The sequence below is a fragment of the Canis lupus genome, chromosome 17 (assembly GCF_011100685.1).
Source record: "Canis lupus familiaris isolate Mischka breed German Shepherd chromosome 17, alternate assembly UU_Cfam_GSD_1.0, whole genome shotgun sequence".
Lineage (NCBI taxonomy): Eukaryota > Metazoa > Chordata > Mammalia > Carnivora > Canidae > Canis > Canis lupus.
Genome location: NC_049238.1, coordinates 59,881,937 through 59,902,015, shown reverse-complemented (window position 1 = coordinate 59,902,015; position 20,079 = coordinate 59,881,937). Strand labels below are relative to the sequence as shown.

Genomic DNA, 20,079 nt, shown 5'->3' with positions numbered 1-20,079 from the left:
TGTCAAGTTTAAGTCCATAAAGGTAGAATTCAAAGGATCACTGCCATCCACCTCTTTGGTTAATATTTGTCAGTATGTAGCAAAATTTTAAAATGAATGTATATACTCTGACTCAGCAATTTGATTTTTAGGAATTTATCATATATATGTATGTGCACGTGAGTATATATATGTCCTTTAAACAAATAAATGCAAATGGACACATATGCAGTGTAAAGCTTGAGAGTTAAAGCTTGAAAACAACTTTAATGTCCATTAGTAGAGGAGCAGTTAAATTAAAATTGTGTATGTTGTGGCATACTCTGCAGCCACTGGAAAGAATTAGGTAGAACTTGATGTGTTGTTTTAGAAAAGTCTATAAAATCTGTTGAGAAAGGTAAGATGCACAGTATGTTCTTGTTTATGTTTTTTGAAATGATTTTAAAAGCTATACATGCTTTTTAAAATTTTAGATTTATTTTACAGAGAATTAGAGCAGGGGGGAGGGGCTCAGGGAGAGGGAGAGAGGGTTCCAAGCTGACTCCTTGTTAAGCTCAGAGAGCCCCATGCAGGGCTTGATTTCATGACCTTGAGATCACGACCTGAGCTGAAACCAAGAGTCAATCTCTTAGCTGACTGAACCACCCAAAGCTATATGTGCTTCTGTGTGCATAGAAAATTCTAGAAGGATCCAAAAGGATTTCCTCTGGAGAAGGAATTAGAAATTTTGAATAAGGGGGAGATTTCTTTGTAATACTTTACATCTTTTGGTAGTATTTTGACTTTTTACCATGGGCTTATGATACTTTTTGAATACCTAAAAACGCAGTTTAAAAAATAACATCACTATAAAATAACTTTAGACAACTCTTAACTTACTTTGTACATCCTCTCTGGCAAGTATTGGATTAAGAACTGCTTCCCAACGCAATTTTTAGCTCTTTTGATAATCTTCACATAAGTCATGCAAATGAATTGTAATATGGCACTTGAGCAGATTATGATCACAGACTATCGGGGGATTTTAAGTGCCATGTAATAAAAAACAAGTGAAATAATTTGGGGGCCTGTCTACTGTCTTTGTCTGTAGCATGCTAAGTGAGAATGACTGCACCTATATATTTCTGATAAATAGGAGTATCCAGAAAAGTTGTAGTAAATAATGTATATAGGGGGATCCCTGGGTGGCGCAGCGGTTTGGCGCCTGCCTTTGGCCCAGGGCGTGATCCTGGAGACCCGGGATCGAATCCCATATCAGGCTCCCGATGCATGGAGCCTGCTTCTCCCTCTGCCTGTGTCTCTGCCTCTCTCTCTCTCTCTCTCTGACTATCATAAGTAAATAAATAAAAATTAAAAAAAAGAAAAAAAAAAAAAAAACCTTTAAAAAAAAAAAAAATGTATATAGGGATCCCTGGGTGGCGCAGTGGTTTGGCGCCTGCCTTTGGCCCAGGGCGCGATCCTGGAGACCCGGGATCGAATCCCACGTCGGGCTCCCGGTGCATGGAGCCTGCTTCTCCCTCTGCCTGTGTCTCTGCCTCTCTCTCTCTCTCTCTGTGTGTGTGACTATCAAATAAATAAAAATTAAAAAAAAAATAAAAATAAAAACGAAATACACTTTTAAAAAAATGTATATAAATGTTATTGATGGTAAATAAGAAAGTTCCCAGCTGTGTAAGATTTCATTAGAAAATCATTAATTTGGGATCCCTGGGTGGCGCAGCGGTTTGGCGCCTGCCTTTGGGCCCAGGGTGCGATCCTGGAGACCCGTGATCGAATCCCACGTTAGGCTCCCGGAGCATGGAGCCTGTTTCTCCCTCTGCCTGTGTCTCTGCCTCTCTCTCTCTCACTGTGTAACTATCATAAATAAATAAAAAATTTAAAAAAAAAAAAAAGAAAGAAAATCATTAATTTAAAAAAAATTAAAAAAAATCATTAATTTTCTATAATGGTAATTCTTCTTTATAGTCTCCAAAATGATGAAAATCATCAGAGTGATTATTTGATTCAGTCTAGCCAAATGCAACCCCATTTCTCTTATTCCCTCTTTTTCCTACCAGTGATCAAGTTTCCAAATGAATGAGTCCCTATTATGTTGGGAAATGGAAATAAAAGAAGACAGAGTCATGGGGAGAAGTTCAGGCAAATTCTCTTAAAAAAGGTAGAAAGAGGAATGTATATTTGGTGCCAATATAAGTGCTTAAAAAAATGCTACTTTCTATATTTCTCCAATTGTATTTGGTTTGAGAAAGCGGGTTGGGAAATTTGGTAGCCAGTTGGACTTATAGGTTTTCCCTGACTGAAAGAGGTAACCCTTGTTAGGTAATCATCACCACATGAGTGGGATGTTCTTTGGGCTGTGTATGTTCTAAGGTAACTCCGTTTCTCATTGCAGAAAAACGCCTGTCTAGGGGCATCTCCCACGCCAGCTCCAGCATTGTTTCCCTGGCCCGGTCCCATGTCTCCTCCAATGGTGGGGGTGGGGGGAGCAGTGAGCACCCCCTGGAAATGCCCATCTGTGCCTTCCAGCTTCCAGATCTCACTGTGTACAATGAAGACTTCCGCAGCTTCATAGAGAGAGACCTTATTGAACAGTCCATGCTGGTTGCCTTGGAACAGGCAGGTCAGTGAATGCTGCTTTTCCCCAGGTTCTTCCCTCTGCTCTTTACCTGTAGGCAGCCACGTGGAGGGCCTGGCCTTAACCAGTAGCTCCCAATCTAAGTGTGGGATCTGACTGCAAGTGTCAGTCAGATCAACACATATACTGAGTTAGGTGCTTCTTTTCAGGACATAAATTAAATACTTTCTCCTGGAAATTTCTATTTGGTGGAAGGCAAACCAGATATGCACATGAAAGGCCCAGGAATCCATACCTAAAAATCCATACATGGGGAAGAAAATACGAATGAATCAAAATTGGCTCTGGAACATGTTTGTGATCAGAAAATACCAATATTATAGCTGATGTACACCGGTGATTAATTTAAAAGTGCCATTTGTTTATATGAGCCTTTCTCTGAAGATATATTTACCTTTACAATTGTGTTTGTCTTAAATTACTGTTAAAATTGGTTAACATAGTGGGGTGAGGCTGCTGGAAATTATGGAAAAAGCTAGTCAGGTATTAAAATTCCTTGGAAGAAAGATGGGGGCTGGGAGTTGGGGGCATGGGAAACAAGCTTTCATTTTTCATTTGTACCCTTCTATAGTATCTGTGTGGATCTATTTAATACTTTCTTAAAAAGTTAGCAGGTTCTAGCTAGTGAGATTATAGGTTAGTTTTTTTCTATTAACTTTTTAGTAATTCAAGAAGACTTTTTAAGCATGATTCATGAAATATTTTTCTCCTATGAATAACGGATTGGCAATTGTGGGATGACTATACAGAATTGAGACTCATTTTCTTAGGTGTTTCGTATGCTTTGTCTTGTTGCTTATATCTTTAAAGTCATATCACATACAAGTTGCCACGCAGTCATATATGCGATGATACTTACGTGACTCTGTGAATACATGCTTTGGGTTATTTTTCTTTTAGTGATGATGTTTTTGTGCTGAGTTTCATTGTTATATTATTTACTGGTCTCCTGACCAGAGGGAAGACATCAGAGCCAGCCAAGAAGCCAACACAGATTTCCACCTATGACCTTGGCCTCATCATCTAATCCAGAGTGGCTCAATCTCAGCATTGTTGATATTTAGGACCAGATAATTTGGTTGTGCAAGCGGCCTGATATGATATATTATGTTTAGCAATCTCTCTAGTCTCTACCCACTAGATGCATCCCTCCTCCAGTTGTGACAACAAAACAGCATTTCCAGATACTGCCAAATGTCCTCTTGGATATTGGTTAGATCAGTGGTCCCCATGTAAGAACTGCTGATCTAACCAATCATGCTCTCTAGATTCTGATTCATTAGGCATTAGTGAGGAAGATATAAGGAGTAACAGAGATGGTTTTATTCTGGGTAGGCTTCCTGGAGGAGGCAAGTTTGGAGTCTTTTTTAGAGTTAGAGAAGTGGGAAGGACTTTATGGATAATCTACTCCTCTCCTTTTCTTGTTTCTGTAGGGCGTTTGAACTGGTGGGTGAGTGTGGACCCTACCTGCCAGAGGCTGCTTCCTTTGGCAACTACTGGGGATGGAAACTGCCTCCTGCATGCAGCCTCTCTAGGTAAGTTTTGAAAATGGTGTTCCGTACCCTCAGAAAGGAAGCAATGGAATTAAATCTCATGTGCAGGACTTAATCCGCTAACCTTGATCTTAGGCAGAAATGATGGCATAGTGTGTATGTGTGTGTCTGTGTTTGTGTGTGTGTCTGCGTGCGCGCATGGGTATGGGCATGCGATGCAAGAGATGGAAGAGAGCCCTGCCCTGGTTTTTCAGTCTTGTTCAGAGAGCATATGGAGAACACATGCTTTAGTGTGGGTCCCACTCTGAGAGCTACCCCCAGAAGTAGTGAGCAGCAAGTATGTAAGCAGGGTAGAGCTATGTGTGTCTATCATTATACTTCATATTTATTCTTTTGCTGTATAAAAAAGATATGCTTTCATTGGTTTTTGTGAGATTTGTTTAATTATAAAACTTATTTATAATTCAATATGTTTTTTGCCTTAGATTTTAAAAAAGTCCTCATTTTCCAACCATCCCTCCAGCTTTGATGGTGATTGCCATGTGCCAGACCCATCTTCTATACTGCCACCATGTATTTTAGTTTGTTAGACTTGTGTCATGAGTAAGGAACTTTCTGTCAGGAGTTTGTAGGATGTGGTATATCTCCCACTTGTAAGTTCTCAAAGTATCTGAACCTCCAGAGTAGGAACACATTTTCTGTCATGGTTAAGTACCTCTCCCCTGAGTCACAGGAGTTTCTTTGAATCTGGCCTTCAGCCTGATTTCCTTCATGCTAGGACATATGCATCATAATTAGTAAAGGTAAGTCAAGGTAAGGTGTCCTATTGGTATGTTTTCTTGCTGCAGGCATGTGGGGTTTCCATGATCGGGACTTGATGCTACGGAAAGCTTTGTATGCGCTGATGGAGAAAGGAGCCGAGAAGGAAGCATTAAAACGGCGCTGGAGGTGGCAACAAACACAGCAGAATAAAGAGGTGAGGGAGTTTGGGAACACCTTGTTCTTAGAGTTGGCTATGGTGAATGCTCAGTGTGTGCCAGTAGGCCATGTCTCCTGGTGCCTGATCAGTGGTACTCCCTTTGGAATCCTGGAAATTGTAGACAATACAAAAGACACCACGGGCCTGTGCCTTTCTGAGATAATCATGAGAACTAGCATGGGGAAGCTGAGAATCATGGAGGAGGTAACTAACATGCTTCTCACCTGATGGACACTCATTAAGTCTTCAGTAGTAATCTTTTGCAAAATAAGATAGGACAAGTCCACAGGATTTTTGTATTGTTTGGAGCTTTTTTGCTTATAATAATAAAGCTAAACCAATTTTTAAGGACTTATGTTTTCAACCCTTATAGGAATGTAAATGCTTAAAAATTTTGTTGGCTATATGTAATACTTGTTTTTCATACACTCGGTTTGTTTAAAAATTTTAAAAACATGCCTATTAAATTGAGTTTGAATGATACTTCTCAGGGCCTTAGCAGGTGTTAAGACTGCTTTTGTATAAGAACGTAACAATGGCTGTTTGTACTTTCCATCCCCATAACTGGGGTTGAAAGCTAACTATGACCTGTGAGACAAATCTCAGTAACAGTTAAAAAAAAAAAAAAGTTTCATTGGAACACAGCCCTGCACATTCATTTATATATGTTTGCTTTATGTTAAGTGCTTTCCTTGTGTAAAACAGAACAGCAGCAGGATAGAGTAGTTACATATGGCCCACAAAGCCTCAAAGATTTACTGTCAGGCAGTTATGACGGGGCAGTAAAAGAGTTGGCTGAACCCTAACTGTAATGATGACACTGTACACTTACACAAAGATAACAAGTCTCCCTCTTCCCTTTTCCCCTAGTTCTCTCTCTCTCTTCTGTGTTTATCTTACACGCTGTTTGAGTGTATCTGTTTGTTTGTTTTGCCATTTATATGGCTGGGTGTTCTGGCATAAATATGGGACAGTCTTTTCGGAAACTTTCTTTTTTCTTTCCATTTTCCTTCTTGTTGCCTTTTATTGCTCTATCATAACTGGCTATTATATAGAACTAAGAGGGTTTTTTTTAGTTATTAGAATTTAATATCCTGAAGATTAAAATATGAAGGTAGAATGTGTCCTGTTTCTTTCTTAAAAACAAAGAGGCCAATTGTTAAAATTAGGATGGTATTAAGATCAGAATGGTGTCTTTGATCAGCCAGTCTGCCCCAGAGGATTCTGAAGGAAGCAAGTGTACAGGGGCAAGGCCAAGTAAATGGCATTCTTTATTATTGCCAAATCCCATGGTTCCCTAGTGAACTGAGCAGGCACTTGTGGAGGGCTTCTTTTGCCTGAGCTAGAGCCAACCTAAAGTTTGCCTTCTTCGCCACTGAATTCACATCATACCTGAACCTTATATTTGACCACTCCAGAGTCCAGAAAAGCATTCAAACTAGAGCATTTAGCTATTAGTAGAAGTTACAGCAACAGTCAGAGAATAGGTATGGCCAAGTCCCGCTATTAAGCTATTGTAGGTATTTTAAGGGTGGGATTATATTGTGATGGGTTTAGCTGGGAGACCCAGAAATACCCAAATTATGTTCTTGGTCAGCCACATGTTCCTCCCCAGGGTCTCCAGTGGAAATGTATGCATAGAGAATAGTGGCTAACAAAGGAGCAACATCTTACTCCTTTTGCCCAGTACATAAAAAGTTCCATACTGGAAATGTGGCCTAAAGAGTTGTTTTAATTGAGACTATTTATAGCATCATACTGCACCTTGGGCATGGGAATGGAGGGAGGCAAGGAGGACTGGGGGGCTTCTTTTAATCAAGACCGAACACCACACAAACTAAATTGGTTTTGATTTCCCAGGCCTCCTTGTTTTGTGTTGAAATTGGTGGTCAAGCCCAATAAAGATGGGCCGCCTGGCTAGTTCAGTAGGTAGAGCATGCAGCCCTTGACCTCAGGGTGGTGAGTTTGAGTCCTATGTTGGGTGTAGAGATTGTTTAAATAAACTTAAAAAAAAAAAAACAAACTCTAACCAGTAAGGACATTTTCCAGTAAGGCTGAATGGGTCCGCCACCTAGTGGCTGCATGTATGAAAACAGGAAGCTGAAATAGGTGAGAAAAAGACTGACCAAAGCACCCAGTCAGTACATATTGCCTGTGCATTGTTCTTTTTATTTTTAATTGAAAAACTTTATTACAGTATTTTACAAAGAGAACATAGCTTTGTAATTTTTAGTTATTAAAGTAAAATGTTGCTGATAACAGCTCTTTAATTCTTAAATTTGTTCCTCACACCCCTCATGTTTCCAGTTTAATTCTTTTACTCTGTCAGTATGTTTAAGCAGTATAAACTCCTTTAAATACTAATGTAAGGCAAGTATAATTAATAACAATAGACTTATCTCCCAAATTATCATATATATCCTAAAGACAAATGATATTTTTAAATTGCTTGTACCACTTCTCCCATTTCTTTGATAAAAATTATAGTTTCACTCAGCATGTATTGATTACTGATCACATCTTAGGCACTAGCATATTGCCTAGAACATGGTTCTGGCCCTTAAGAGTAGTAGGTGATGGACATGTAAATATGTAATTGTACCAAAGTAACAGGTTGTTCCTTCTGTGATGAAGTTTGTATAGTAGATTAGAAGGGAGGGCACAAAGGAAGGAGTGAGTCTACCAGGAAGATTTAGGAAAGCCTTAGAGAAGATATTTGAGTTCTCTCCTGACAGTTGAGAAATCGTTCACCAAGTGGCTAGGAAGTAGGCTGCTCCAAGCAGAAGGAATAAGCTAGACAAAAGGTCACGTATAAAGCAATGCAGTACATTCAAGGAACTACTGCTAGTTAAATTATGTATTAGAGAGGTGGGTAGGGGCCAGGAAGTGGACTTTGTGTGCTACACTGAAGTATTTTGAACTATAATAGGTCATGATGGTTCTTTTTTTTTTTCTTAAGATTTTATTTATTTGAGAGAGAGAGTGAGCATGAGCAAGAGGTAGAGAGGGGCAGAAGGAGAAGCAGACTCCCTGTTGAGCAGGGAGCCCGATGTGGGGCTCAATCCCAGGATCTGGGATCATGACCTGAACAGAAGGCAAACGCTTAGCTTACTGAGCCACCCAGGTGCCCCAGGTCATGATGGCTCTTAAAATCATTTGTAGCAGGGAGCAAACATCAGATTTTAATTTTAGAAAAACCTTTCTGGTAACACTGTAGAAAATGGATCAGAAGAATGCATGACTAGAAGTAGTAAAACCAATTAAGGGTCCATTGCAATAGGCATGCTTAATAGTTATTGACTAAGGAATCCAGGTGTGGGGTGGGCAAAAGGAGAGAAGTCTCTGTTAACTCCCTCGTTTCTAGCTTAGGTGTTTGGGTGATATTCAGTGCTATTCACTAAGGCAGGAATACAGGAAATAGAGTGGGTTTTGGAAGAGGTAGGAGTTCCATTTTGACTGTAGTTTGAGGCAGTCATGAGCAGGTGGCAATCTTCAGTATGCAGGTGGATGTGAATATAGTCTAGAAATTAAGAGGAGGTCTGGGATGGAGAGGGAAATTTTAGAGTCCTGAGCATATAGATGGCAGTAGATGAGATCACCCAGAAGGAACCAAAGCTGCTAATATTGTTGACATAATACCAATATTGCTAGAGTGGACAGAGTTGAGAGAGATAAGAGAAAGTAGTGTTGCAGAAGCTGAAAGAGAAGGAAATTTAACAAGGAGTTGAAATGCGACATGAAGACTAAGAAAGACAAGAACCAAAGAGTCCACTGAATTTGCAATTAAAAGGTCATTGTCCTTTGCAGAGTTAGGTAGGTAAGGTGCTGTATGTGGGGCAAAGGGGGGCAGGCTGGTGGACAGAGACAGAAGCTGAACTGAAATGAGTCAGAAAAGAATGGAAGAAAAAGAAGTGTGAGAGAGGTCATAGACTTTTCTTTTGTGGACTTTGACTAAGAGAGGGAGAAGAGATTTGACTTTGTAGTACACATTGTAAGCACAATGCTAAGAGAATAGGGAGTGGGCCAGTGTGAGTGAGTTGGGATAGCTACTGCCCGTGAACCTAGCCTCTGACTGCTTGATCTCCCCTGCCTGTCTTTTACACAGTCAGGGCTGGTTTACACAGAAGATGAATGGCAGAAGGAATGGAATGAGCTGATCAAGCTTGCCTCGAGTGAACCCCGCATGCATCTAGGTACCAATGGAGCCAACTGTGGTGGGTAAGTATGGCTAAGTGAGGGAGTAGGAACTCATCTTTCCTGAGTCCTTAGTGTCCAAAAAACTTCATGCTAAGAGGATGTTGGAAGGAAAGAGAGAGGGATGCCTGGGTGGCTCAGTGGTTGAGCATCAGCCTTCAGCTCAGGGTGTGATCCTGGAGACCCAGGATCGAGTCCCACGTCGGGCTCCCTGCATGGAGCCTGCTTCTCCCTCTGCCTGTGTCTCTGCCTCTCTCTCTCTGTGTCTCTCATGAATAAAAAAATAAAATATTAAAATAAAAATTAAAAAAAAAGGAAAGAGAGGCCATGGCAAGGGCACAGAAGTATGTGACAGCATGGTATGTTCTAGGAACTATAAGCAGTTTACCACTGCCAAAATACAGAGTACGTGGTATAGAGTGATAGATGAGGCTGGGTAACAAGAGTTTTGTGTGCCATGCTGCGGTTTCTGTTGTATCATGCTAAGGAATTAAAATCATATCCTGTCCAGACTTTGAGAAACTATGGGACAGACAGTTCAGTTTTCTCAATAAATACATTGCAAGGAAAATAAAAAGGGAGAGGGAACCTAAGTTTAAAGACACTTAGACAAATCAACTAGTGGGAATGTATGGATATTTATAAGACAGTTGGGGAAATGTGAACAATGACTACATGTTTAATTACTGTTAAATTTTTTTAAAGTGTGGTATTAACGGTTGAGTGGTTGTTTTTAAAAGGAGTCCTTTATTTTTAGAGATAGAAATTGAAACGTTTATGGATGATATGATGTCTAGGATTTGATTCAAAATCATCTGATGTGGTAGGCTGGGGCAAGGGTGGGGACTGATAGGGAAATAGATCAAGGTCTAGGTGAAATGACATTGCCTGTATGTTTTAAATTATTGAGGCTGGGTGATGGATATATGAGAGTTTAGGTATAATACTCTTCCTAGTTTTGAATGTTTAAAATTTTGACATTTTCTTTAACACGAAGTTAAAAATTATAACCTATCCAGACTTGATTGTACATAAAAATAATCTGGGAGGTTTGTTAATGTGCAGATCTGGGGATCTCCACCCTGAGGAAGTTCAGTTGAGTTGGACTGAGCTATGGCCCAGAAATCTGCATTTGTACCAAGTGCCTAGCGTTGACGAACCTGGCTTCAGGGGTCAGGAAGCCCCTGAATTGTGTGTATATGAGTGATAGGAGCAAATTTATGTATTTGAGCACACTGCTAGCAGAGCGGGCAGTGAAGTGGAGGGCAGTGAGACTGGGTTGTAGTAATTCAGGAGAGAGGGCATGGGTGTGAACAAGAGTGGTGGATTGCAGACAGACTGGAGGAGATAGATACAAGAGACAGCTGGGAGATGGAATCGGTTAAGCCAGGTGATTAATTGAAGATGAGAGATAAAGAAGAGTAAATATTTCACAGAGTTCTGATTAGGCTACTAGGTAGATATGGTGAAGGTGAGATGCTCTTCTTCATTTAAGGGAACATAGGAAGAGGAATTTTTATTCTTTTCTTTTGTCAACTATGATGCATGTGTTGTCTGGGTAGTTGTGGTGGGTAAAGAAAGGCTCCACAGTTGTGCACTGAGCTACAGGATAAAGCAAATTGGGGAAGACTTGAACACGATTGGTTTTAGCAGGGGGATTACCTCCAGATTCCTAACACTGCTTTACCTCGAGGGCCTTTAGATCTCTCTTCTTGTATTTCCCCATCTCTGAAACGGGAAGAGAAACAGCCACGGTAGCATGAAATGATCAGCTCTGTCTGTGACAGCCTTAAGTTTAGAAAGCAAGAAAAGGATATTCCTCTTTTTCCTCTTTACGGAACTGGTCTTCAGGGGTATCTTGTTTCGTTTTGTAACCCCTCCCCTCCACCACTCCCCTTGTACTCCTTCTAGGGTGGAGAGTCCAGAGGAGCCTGTCTATGAGAGCCTAGAAGAATTCCATGTGTTTGTCCTCGCCCATGTGCTCAGGAGGCCCATAGTCGTTGTGGCTGACACCATGCTGAGGGACTCTGGTGGGGAAGGTGAGTCAGTTCTCACTGCCCTGTGCGCCTTCTGTTCGCAGAGCCTTGGGCGAAGTCCAGAGAGGAGGAGTGGAAAGGGCTATATGGACCTATGGGGAGAAACAAGGTATACATTAGAACAATGTGAAGTTCTCAACGGATCCAGAGCAAAGGAGTTGGGGTTAATTGATGAGGCTTCTTAGGAATGAATGACTAATTAGGGGTTAGAGTGAATTGAAATGAGGGAACTCATGTGGTAGAGTGGGGCGTGGGGATTGCCCTCTAGGCAAGAACACCTCCTGAATAACAGTCTTTGTGGTTTGTTGCAGCATTTGCCCCTATTCCCTTTGGGGGAATCTATCTGCCCTTGGAGGTCCCAGCCAGCCAGTGTCACCGCTCCCCTCTGGTGCTCGCCTATGATCAGGCCCACTTTTCTGCACTTGTGTCCATGGAGCAGAAGGAGAATGCCAAGGAACAAGGTGCTGAATACAGTGTTGGTGTCTGTGGTATCTTTTGGTCTGCTTTGTTTTCTTTTGGAAAAACTGAAATGGGAGAGAGCGTAGGAGGGAAGACTTAAGTGACATGCAAGCCCAGACAGTGCACACTGATACTGTTTTACTAAGCTAAAGATAAACCAGCGTGTTTAAATTAAACATAAATACATTTGACAAAGAGCTTTGGGGAAAAACATAGTAGCCTGCCTGTATTTGCCTGCTCTGGAGTAAAGAGTGTATGTCTTAAGGTCATAGAACCTTCCAAGTACTTGTCATAATAATGACTTTGAATTCCTTGAATCCATGTTAACTGGCAAGCACATGATGAGCATGCATTTGACTGGCTGGTGGAGAGTCATGGAGATTAGAGGCCTAAATTGTGTGTTGGCTAGTAAGGGAAAACCAGTCTGTTTGTTTTTAATACCAGCATAATTCACACTTGAAAACTGAGGGGTGAACTCAGTTCGAGGCCTGTGAGATGATTCAGCCTCCTGTTTAGTGAAGTCAGTTTGTGTTCAGTTGCCTTCCTCTCTCCTCAAAGAGACTCCTTGATGATATGTTTCTTCCTCCCCAGCTGTGATCCCACTTACAGATTCAGAGCATAAGCTGCTGCCCTTGCATTTTGCTGTGGACCCTGGAAAGGGCTGGGAATGGGGCAAAGATGACAATGACAACGTCCGATTGGCCAGGTGAGGCAGGCCTAGCCTTCTCACCTGCTAGGCATCTCTTCCACATATAGCATCCGTTTCCCCAGGGGCTTTTCCTCAGTTCAGAGGCAAGACAGCCACATCCTAGCTCTGGTGTTTTGGGGAAGATGGAGAAGGTGGGGGACAGGTTGGGCACCAGGATTCTTGCAACACACAGCTGCTTTTTCTCCCAGCCCAAGTGAGAAAGTTTTTATTTTTTATTTAAACATTTATTTAAGATCTTATTTTTTAAGTAATCTGTACATCAACATGGGGCTCGAACTCAACCTGGAGACCAAGAGTTGCATGTTCTATTGACTGAGCCAGCCACGCACTCCATGAGAGGGGTTTTTACATAACTGACCAAAATAGTTAGTTTGCTTTGGATTGTTGCCTTTCTGAATTTAAATAGCAAGGAAAACTCATTCTTTCTGCTAGCCCCCCTCCCTATCACCTCCCAAAGCAGGTTTACTTTTTAGCCTGTGCCCTCCACAGCTTCCTACAAAGAGGGTATGAATGTAAAAGCTCCTCCCTTAACTCTTATCCAATGTTTCCTTCTTTGGGCTCCTGACACTGAGATCCAATTGAGAGGGTTTGATTAAAACTCAGAGTTTAGACTGTCTTTTAAAATAAGTTCTCAAAAATAAATAAATAAATAAATAAATAAATAAATAAATAAATAAATAAATAAAATAAAATAAGTTCTCATGTGTTGGAAATATCAGAAAGGGAGACAGGACATAAAGACTCCTAACTCTGGGAAACGAACTAGAGGTGGTGGAAGGGGAGGAGGGCGGGGAGTGGGGGTGAATGGGTGACGGGCACTGAGGGAGGCACTTGACGGGATGAGCACTGGGTGTTATTCTGTATGTTGGTAAATTGAACACCAATAAAAAATAAATTTATTATAAAAAAATAAAATAACTTCTCACCTAAATATCAAAATAATATTATTTTATTATTAATAAAATTTACACCACTTAATGATATTTACACCAGCCACAATAATGGCTACTATTCAGTAAGTATTTCCTATTTTCCAGACATTATGCTGGGTCCTTTCCAATACTATTTTAATCTTCACAACAACCCTAGAGGGTAGATATTATCTATACCCATTATCAACCCCAACTGAATTTTAGGGAGGGTGAAGTGACTTGCCTCAAGGTCATAAAAACCTAGTATTAATGGGTGGAGCTATAATTTAGACCCAACCTTGTCTGAGTCCTGAGCCACAAAGCCCTTTCCCGTCCTACCTTCCAACTGGATCACACGCTTTGCTTTTTAAAGGTCACGGTATGTTTTCAATTCTTTTTTTCCTCCTGTTCACAGTGTAATCCTGTCCCTAGAGGTCAAATTGCATCTGCTGCATGGCTACATGAATGTGAAGTGGATCCCAGTGTCCACTGATGCACAGGTGAGGACTTCTCCGACCCCGCCCTTGAACATCCTCATTTTCAGCAACAGGGAGAACAAGGTGATCTGGTAGTGGTCCCTGAGTCTCTTTTGAGTGGTAGCTGATGATTCAAGGTTAGGAATAACGGGAAAATGTCAGATAAGTTCTAGAAGACACTTTTTCCTGTCTTTTTTACCTGCTGGTGCCCTCCACTTTCCACAGCTCCTCTCCAGCCAAGCTCTACTTGGCGATACTAGTATGCATTCTTCAAGAAAAGTTTTATAGACTTTTTGGTGAACTTGACATGGTTGTACTTTGTCCCGACCCTTGTATATGTAGACCTCTGTGGAGGTTACCAGAGGAAACAGTATAGCTTAAGGAGATCCTGATCTGGTAGATTCTGAGGATGTCATCATTCTCCATAGAACAGGAACGCAGGAACAAGGGCAAACTGACAGACTCCAGTGCTGGATGTCTGAAAGCTGAGGGACTGAAGAATGGTTCCACTTTCTTGAGATTAATTTTGGGCGGAATCTGGCACAGAGAAATTTCTAAGAAAGGATACCCTAGTATCTATGGAATATTCTTCCTCCTTACCCAGAGGCCATGTATTGTATAGTTGCTCATTGCTCTAGAAGGAGCAGCGGGCTTCATTTTGATATCTCCGTATTACAGAAGGGAATCTGATTGCAGAGGCTGAGATAAAAGTCAGATATTAGATTCTATCTTTCCTCGGTCCATGGGAGAGCTGACGGGCTGGGGAAGGACAGTGCCCCCCGTCGAGTGACCTTTCCCCACCATGACAGAGCCCTTTGCTAGAACCAGGCAGGCACTCCAGGGTTGGAGGACATAGGGGTGTAATCAGCCCTTTTCCACATGGCTAATTCCTGTAGCCACCCTGCAGCAAGCCCCATGAGCCGTGAGCCAGACAGATGGCCTAGAGGTCCCTGGGCCCTTCCCTCAACTCAGCCCAGTGGGACAACCATTAATACTATGCTTATGTCCTCCAGGCTCCCCTGGCACAACCTGAGTCCCCCACAGCCTCAGCTGGAGATGAGCCCCGGTCCACTCCCGAGTCCGGGGAATCAGACAAGGAGTCTGTTGGCAGCAGTTCCACGAGCAATGAGGGCAGCAAGCGGAAAGAGAAGTCAAAGAGAGGTCGGGAGAAAGACAAGAAGAGAGCAGATTCTGTGGCTAACAAACTGGGCAGCTTTGGCAAAACCTTGGGCAGCAAACTCAAGAAGAACATGGGAGGCCTGATGCATAGCAAGGGCTCCAAGCCTGGAGCGGCAGGCGCGGGCTCAGGGTTAAGCAGTGGCACCGAGACCCTGGACAAGAAGAAAAAGAACTCGCTGAAGAGCTGGAAGGGTAGCAAGGAGGAGGCGGCTGGAGATGGGCCTGTCTCCGAGAAGCCTGCAGCTGAGTCTGTTGGTAATGGAGGGAGCAAGTATAGCCAGGAAGTGATGCAGAGCTTGAGCATTATGAGGATTGCAATGCAAGGGGAGGGGAAATTTATTTTTGTTGGAACCCTGAAGATGGGTCACCGTCATCAGTATCAGGAGGAGATGATCCAGCGCTACCTTTCTGATGCCGAGGAGAGATTCCTGGCAGAGCAGAAGCAGAAGGAGGCAGAGAGGAAGATCCTGAATGGAGGGGTGGGGAGTGGGCCTCCTCCAGCCAAAAAGCCAGAGCCAGATGGCGGGGAGGAGTTGCCGACTGCCCCTCTAGTGGAGTCCAAGGCTGTGGCATTCTCTGCTGGCTACCCTGGGGGCTTTACTATCCCTCGGCCTGCTGGGGCTGGAGTCCATTGCCAGGAACCCCGGAGGCAGGTCGCAGGGGGTCCTTGTGGGGGGGGCCTGCCGCCATATGCCACTTTCCCCAGACAGTGCCCTCCAGGGCGACCCTACCCCCATCAGGACTGCGTCCCTTCTCTGGAGCCAGGCAGTCACTCCAAGGATGGTGTTCACAGGGGTGCATTGTTACCACCCCCCTTCCGAGTGGCTGATTCCTATAGCAATGGCTACAGAGAGCCCCCTGAGCCAGATGGATGGGCTGGAGGTCCGTGGGGGCTTCCTCCAACCCAGACCAAGTGCAAACAACCGAACTGCAGCTTCTATGGACACCCTGAGACAAACAACTTCTGCTCCTGCTGTTACAGGGAAGAACTGAGGAGGAGGGAGCGTGAACCGGGTGGGGAGCTGCTGGTGCACAGGTTCTAGTGGGAGAACCTTGGAGGGCACGGGGGCTAAACAAAGAGAGTTAAGCTCAACTAATTGGCTCATCAAGACCCAGCCCCCATGCACATGGGGCAAATGCAGTAATGTTGGCAGGAGCCTGGCTAGAAACTTTTAAGTGTGTGTGCGCGCTAGCGAGCTGCCAGGCTGGCAAGAGCAGGTCCGGCCGATGGTGCCTGGAGGGCTGCACTAGTCCTTTGTCCATCTTGATGGGACCCAGGAGGTCCAAGGGGGAAAGATGGTGATTCTGTCTCATCACTGCTTGGGTACACCCAAGGACCTAAGGGAAATGAGGGGAAGGTTTAGTGTGTGGGGGAGGGGAGGTGGGCAGAAGTGGGGGGTAGGAGCAGGCAAAGGAGGTTCTCAGTCAATAAAAAAAAAAAAATAGACCAAAGTTCCTGTAGGTTGGAAACAAAGCACATGATGGTGGAGTTGGGAATGTGGAGGGAAACTGGGGAATTAGATTTGCTATTGATATGAATTAAGGTAGAAATTAGGGTTGGATAAATTCTTCCTCCTCAAGATCTGGAAAGACAAGGCAGTAATGTGTTCTCATGGGTGCTTGTTAGCTTAAATCAGTTTGAGATGGGAAAGGGAAGAACTTCATAGGGGAATCCTTTTCCTCTCAAGTTTGATTTCTTTCTCAACAGCCATCTGTCATCTGTTCTAGTTCGAGAGGAAATTGCTGATTGCCCCCTATCTTTTCCTCATCCTTTTTGAGGGCTGAGCTCAGCTAAGGTTGTGATTTTTTTTTTAACAACTTTAATTTTATTAAAAAAAAAATTCCCTCAGGGGAAGGGAAGAGTAATGAGAAGAATAGCTATGTGGCTGGATCTTCTCCAGGTGAGTGGGTGGGTGCACAGGTGATCTTTTGTAACTACTTAGCAATAACCACACATTGGGGTGTGAGTACACCCTGGGAGGGTGGGAGCAGGACAGACCTTTGGCCAGACTGTTGCAAACAAAACCAAAAACCTAAATAGAGCACTACCATCCTCTGCTGCTGTGTTTCTATAGAAAATAACTTAGTTTGACTATTTTTTCTTTAAGGAAAAGAAACAAAAAGACCCCAGTGAGAAAAACATATTAAAAAATGATTTTTTTTTTTCCTATTTAAGTGATTCTTTCTCTCCTTCCTCTCTACTTTTGGAGAACAAACTTAACATCCCGGCTTCTTTTGTTAAGCCATAGCTGACCTTAATCTGTGGTTAGTTTATTAAAATAACAAAAAAATACTTTGTAAGTAGACATATTTTTGATAATAGGATCAATGTTGAAACATGAGGGTAGGGGTTAGGGGCAATTTATAAAAAGGTAGTTAGAGAAATATATTTTAGTGAACTGCAACCACAGATCACAGATTACTCCCAATGAGCTGATCTGTCTTTGGGCTTCCCCCTTTCCCTAACAACCTTTTTTCCCAGAGGGTGGTAATGGGCCTACTAACACAGAAGGGGGAGCTCCTTTGCGTTTTGCACAAAGCACAAGTCTGGACAGCCTTTACTCTGACCAGCACCATTTCTAAGAGCTTTAAACTGGAGGACTTATCCTGGGCCAGTTTCCCTTTTGCTTTCTTTCTTTCTTTTTTTTTTTCTGGGGAAAAAAAAAATCAACTATGCAATTATATACACTCCTGGGTACATATGAAGAAGGGGAATAAGTGTACTTAAGTGTCCAGAGTGTTAATTGGGGCTGTTTTTCTGTGTGGATTTCTCTTTTGAGGTATGTACTCCTAACCTATCTCATGGAATGTAATCCCCACATTTGCTCTAAACCGAACGTGGGTTGTGTGTGTGTGTGTGTGTGTGTGTGTGTGTTGGGGACCTGTAATTGCTGTGTGTGTGTGTGTGTGTGTGTGTGTGTGTGTGTGTGTGTGTGTTGGGGACCTGTAATTGCCATATGTTGCTTCTGCCCAGTCAGGAAATTCATCATCCCACGTTCCCCCTGGTAACAAATCCTGTCAAGACCATCCTCTTCATTGGAACTGCTTACAGTTTAGAAAGGTTCCTCTCTCTTCAGCAGACTTGAAAGTCACTCATTTTTCAAATCTGATAGTCTACTGATTTAATCATTTCCTATGGCTATTAATTCTTAGGCTTTTATCTGAAAATAGAGTGGTTTTAAGGAAGCACTGAGGTCAAAGGAGACAGATTCCAAAGGAGGGGATGTACATATTTCTGGGCAGGCCTGGGACTAGTACAAGGTGCACTCCCCTTTTGTACAGAACTTTAAGGGGTACCGAAAAACTCAGTAGTTAAGATAAATACCATTTTAATGCAATATTTAAAATACAATGCAAAAAAAATCCATGATGAATAGAATATCAAAATCTTAAAGATAGGATCCAACAGGACTGAGACTAAGGGCAAGGGAAATAAGGCTGATTGAGCAAGCACGGGGCTGAATCCTATCTTTACAATTTTGATACTTAGTTCATTGTAGATTCTTTACATTGGTTTTGATTTTCAAAAAATTCTGCATTAAAATAGTATGTTGGTTATTGAGTTTGGGAGCACCCCTTAAATTTTGTGCCCGAAGTGAGTGCCTTGCTCACCTCACGCTGTCTCTGGGGATAGAACAACACCGGGTGAAACCATCACCTCTTGAGCCTCTGTCCCCAAAGTGCACCCAAACTGCAGGTGGCTCCAGCTCACACCTGGGACAGCTCACCTAGCTTTCCCATAGGTGCTGATCTCCAGCATAGGATTCTGGCCTGGACCAATAGGAATGAAAACAGACCAGGGGTTTTCCCAGAGAATAAAACCAGGAAAGTTTTAATTCTCCGCTGGACTGCTGTATTTGGATTTGATTTGTTATTAGATTCTAGTTAATGCTTTTGTTTTTAAAAACAGGACAAATGAACAAAAACAAACCTTGTGTCATGTTTGTTTTTATTTTGACTTATAAACTAACCAGTCTCAATTTATTTGACCTCTTTTCAAATAAAAAAGGTAGAAATTTGGGGGGGGTTGTCTAGGGGTGAGTATGATAAAATAGGACTTTATTTAGGCCCTATAGCTTTTTATTCAGAAACAAAATTATTTTTGTTTAATTTGGGAAGGTAACTATTTATTGAGGCATTCAAAAAAAAAATCCTCCATTCTAAGGATAAGGGGCCCCAAGTCAATGAATGTTTTTCTGTAGGGATGAGTAAAGACTGTTTTGCTTTATTCTTTGAGGGGGTTGTGTGGGCTGGAGGGTGAAGGAATAATGCCTGGGAAATGAAAACAGACTGGTTGGTTTGTGGTATTTTAGGAAGATAAGGGGGTGGAAAAGGCAAGCCCATGCAATTACTGTGCTGGGGAGGTGGGTGTGGAGGGGTATATGATGTGCACCCAAAATTCTGTGGTTAAGGAGGGGTATGTGGTTGGAGGGGAGGCGGATCCTGTAATCCTGGCCGAGGGAAGGTATCTCTCAGGCTTATACAAGTGCACTTAGTTCCTTTAATCCAGGGCATTGGGGTACCTACAGGGGATTTTATTGAAGAGGGGAAATAGTTGGGGTTCTTATTTTCCCCTTTTAAGACAGTGCTACCCCTCCATCCTAATATTCTTCACACCAGCCCTGATGAAGCAAGTATACTATAGAATAGATCTCCAAATTCCTGCCTTGATCTCTACTCATTTTATTAGGAGTTACAAGATTTAATCAAAAGTTTTTCCCTCATACTGGATTCTATCAACAAAATAAAAGGATTGTATCAAAACTTTTTTTTTTTTTGTAAGATTTAGCCTCTTTATGGAGCGGGGATGGTGTTAAATTCGGTGCTGTGCAGGGACTGGTGGGGGGGAAGTACTCCCTCCTGCTGGCTCAGTCTCTTAAGCGAAACTAAAGCTCACAGACCAATAAAACAAAAATTAGCAATGACTTCATATTGTGTATTTGGGCAGTGATACAGAGGCAGAAAAAATGGAGCTGGTTCTGAATGATCTCCAAAAACCTAGCTTTTGCCACTCTTAGTCCTTTGTAAA

General features: G+C 42.4%; 1 protein-coding gene across 4 annotated transcripts in view; it reads left to right on the top strand.

The window, feature by feature from the left end:
- The window catches only part of OTUD7B (OTU deubiquitinase 7B), a 55,465-nt gene extending 35,651 nt beyond the window's left edge, over window positions 1-19,814 (top strand). For 2 of the 4 annotated variants that reach the window (XM_038562084.1, XM_038562083.1), the window contains exons 4-12: window positions 2,372-2,599; window positions 4,048-4,149; window positions 4,956-5,083; window positions 9,192-9,304; window positions 11,192-11,319; window positions 11,628-11,777; window positions 12,367-12,481; window positions 13,811-13,895; window positions 14,885-19,814. In XM_038562084.1, coding sequence (XP_038418012.1) covers window positions 2,372-2,599; window positions 4,048-4,149; window positions 4,956-5,083; window positions 9,192-9,304; window positions 11,192-11,319; window positions 11,628-11,777; window positions 12,367-12,481; window positions 13,811-13,895; window positions 14,885-16,093 — 2,258 coding nt within the window. In that variant the 3' untranslated portion in view covers window positions 16,094-19,814. The remainder of the gene's footprint in view (window positions 1-2,371; window positions 2,600-4,047; window positions 4,150-4,955; window positions 5,084-9,191; window positions 9,305-11,191; window positions 11,320-11,627; window positions 11,778-12,366; window positions 12,482-13,810; window positions 13,896-14,884) is intronic. The other 2 variants (XM_038562085.1, XM_038562086.1) reach the window with 1 other exon arrangement.
- Window positions 19,815-20,079: the final 265 nt, after the last annotated feature.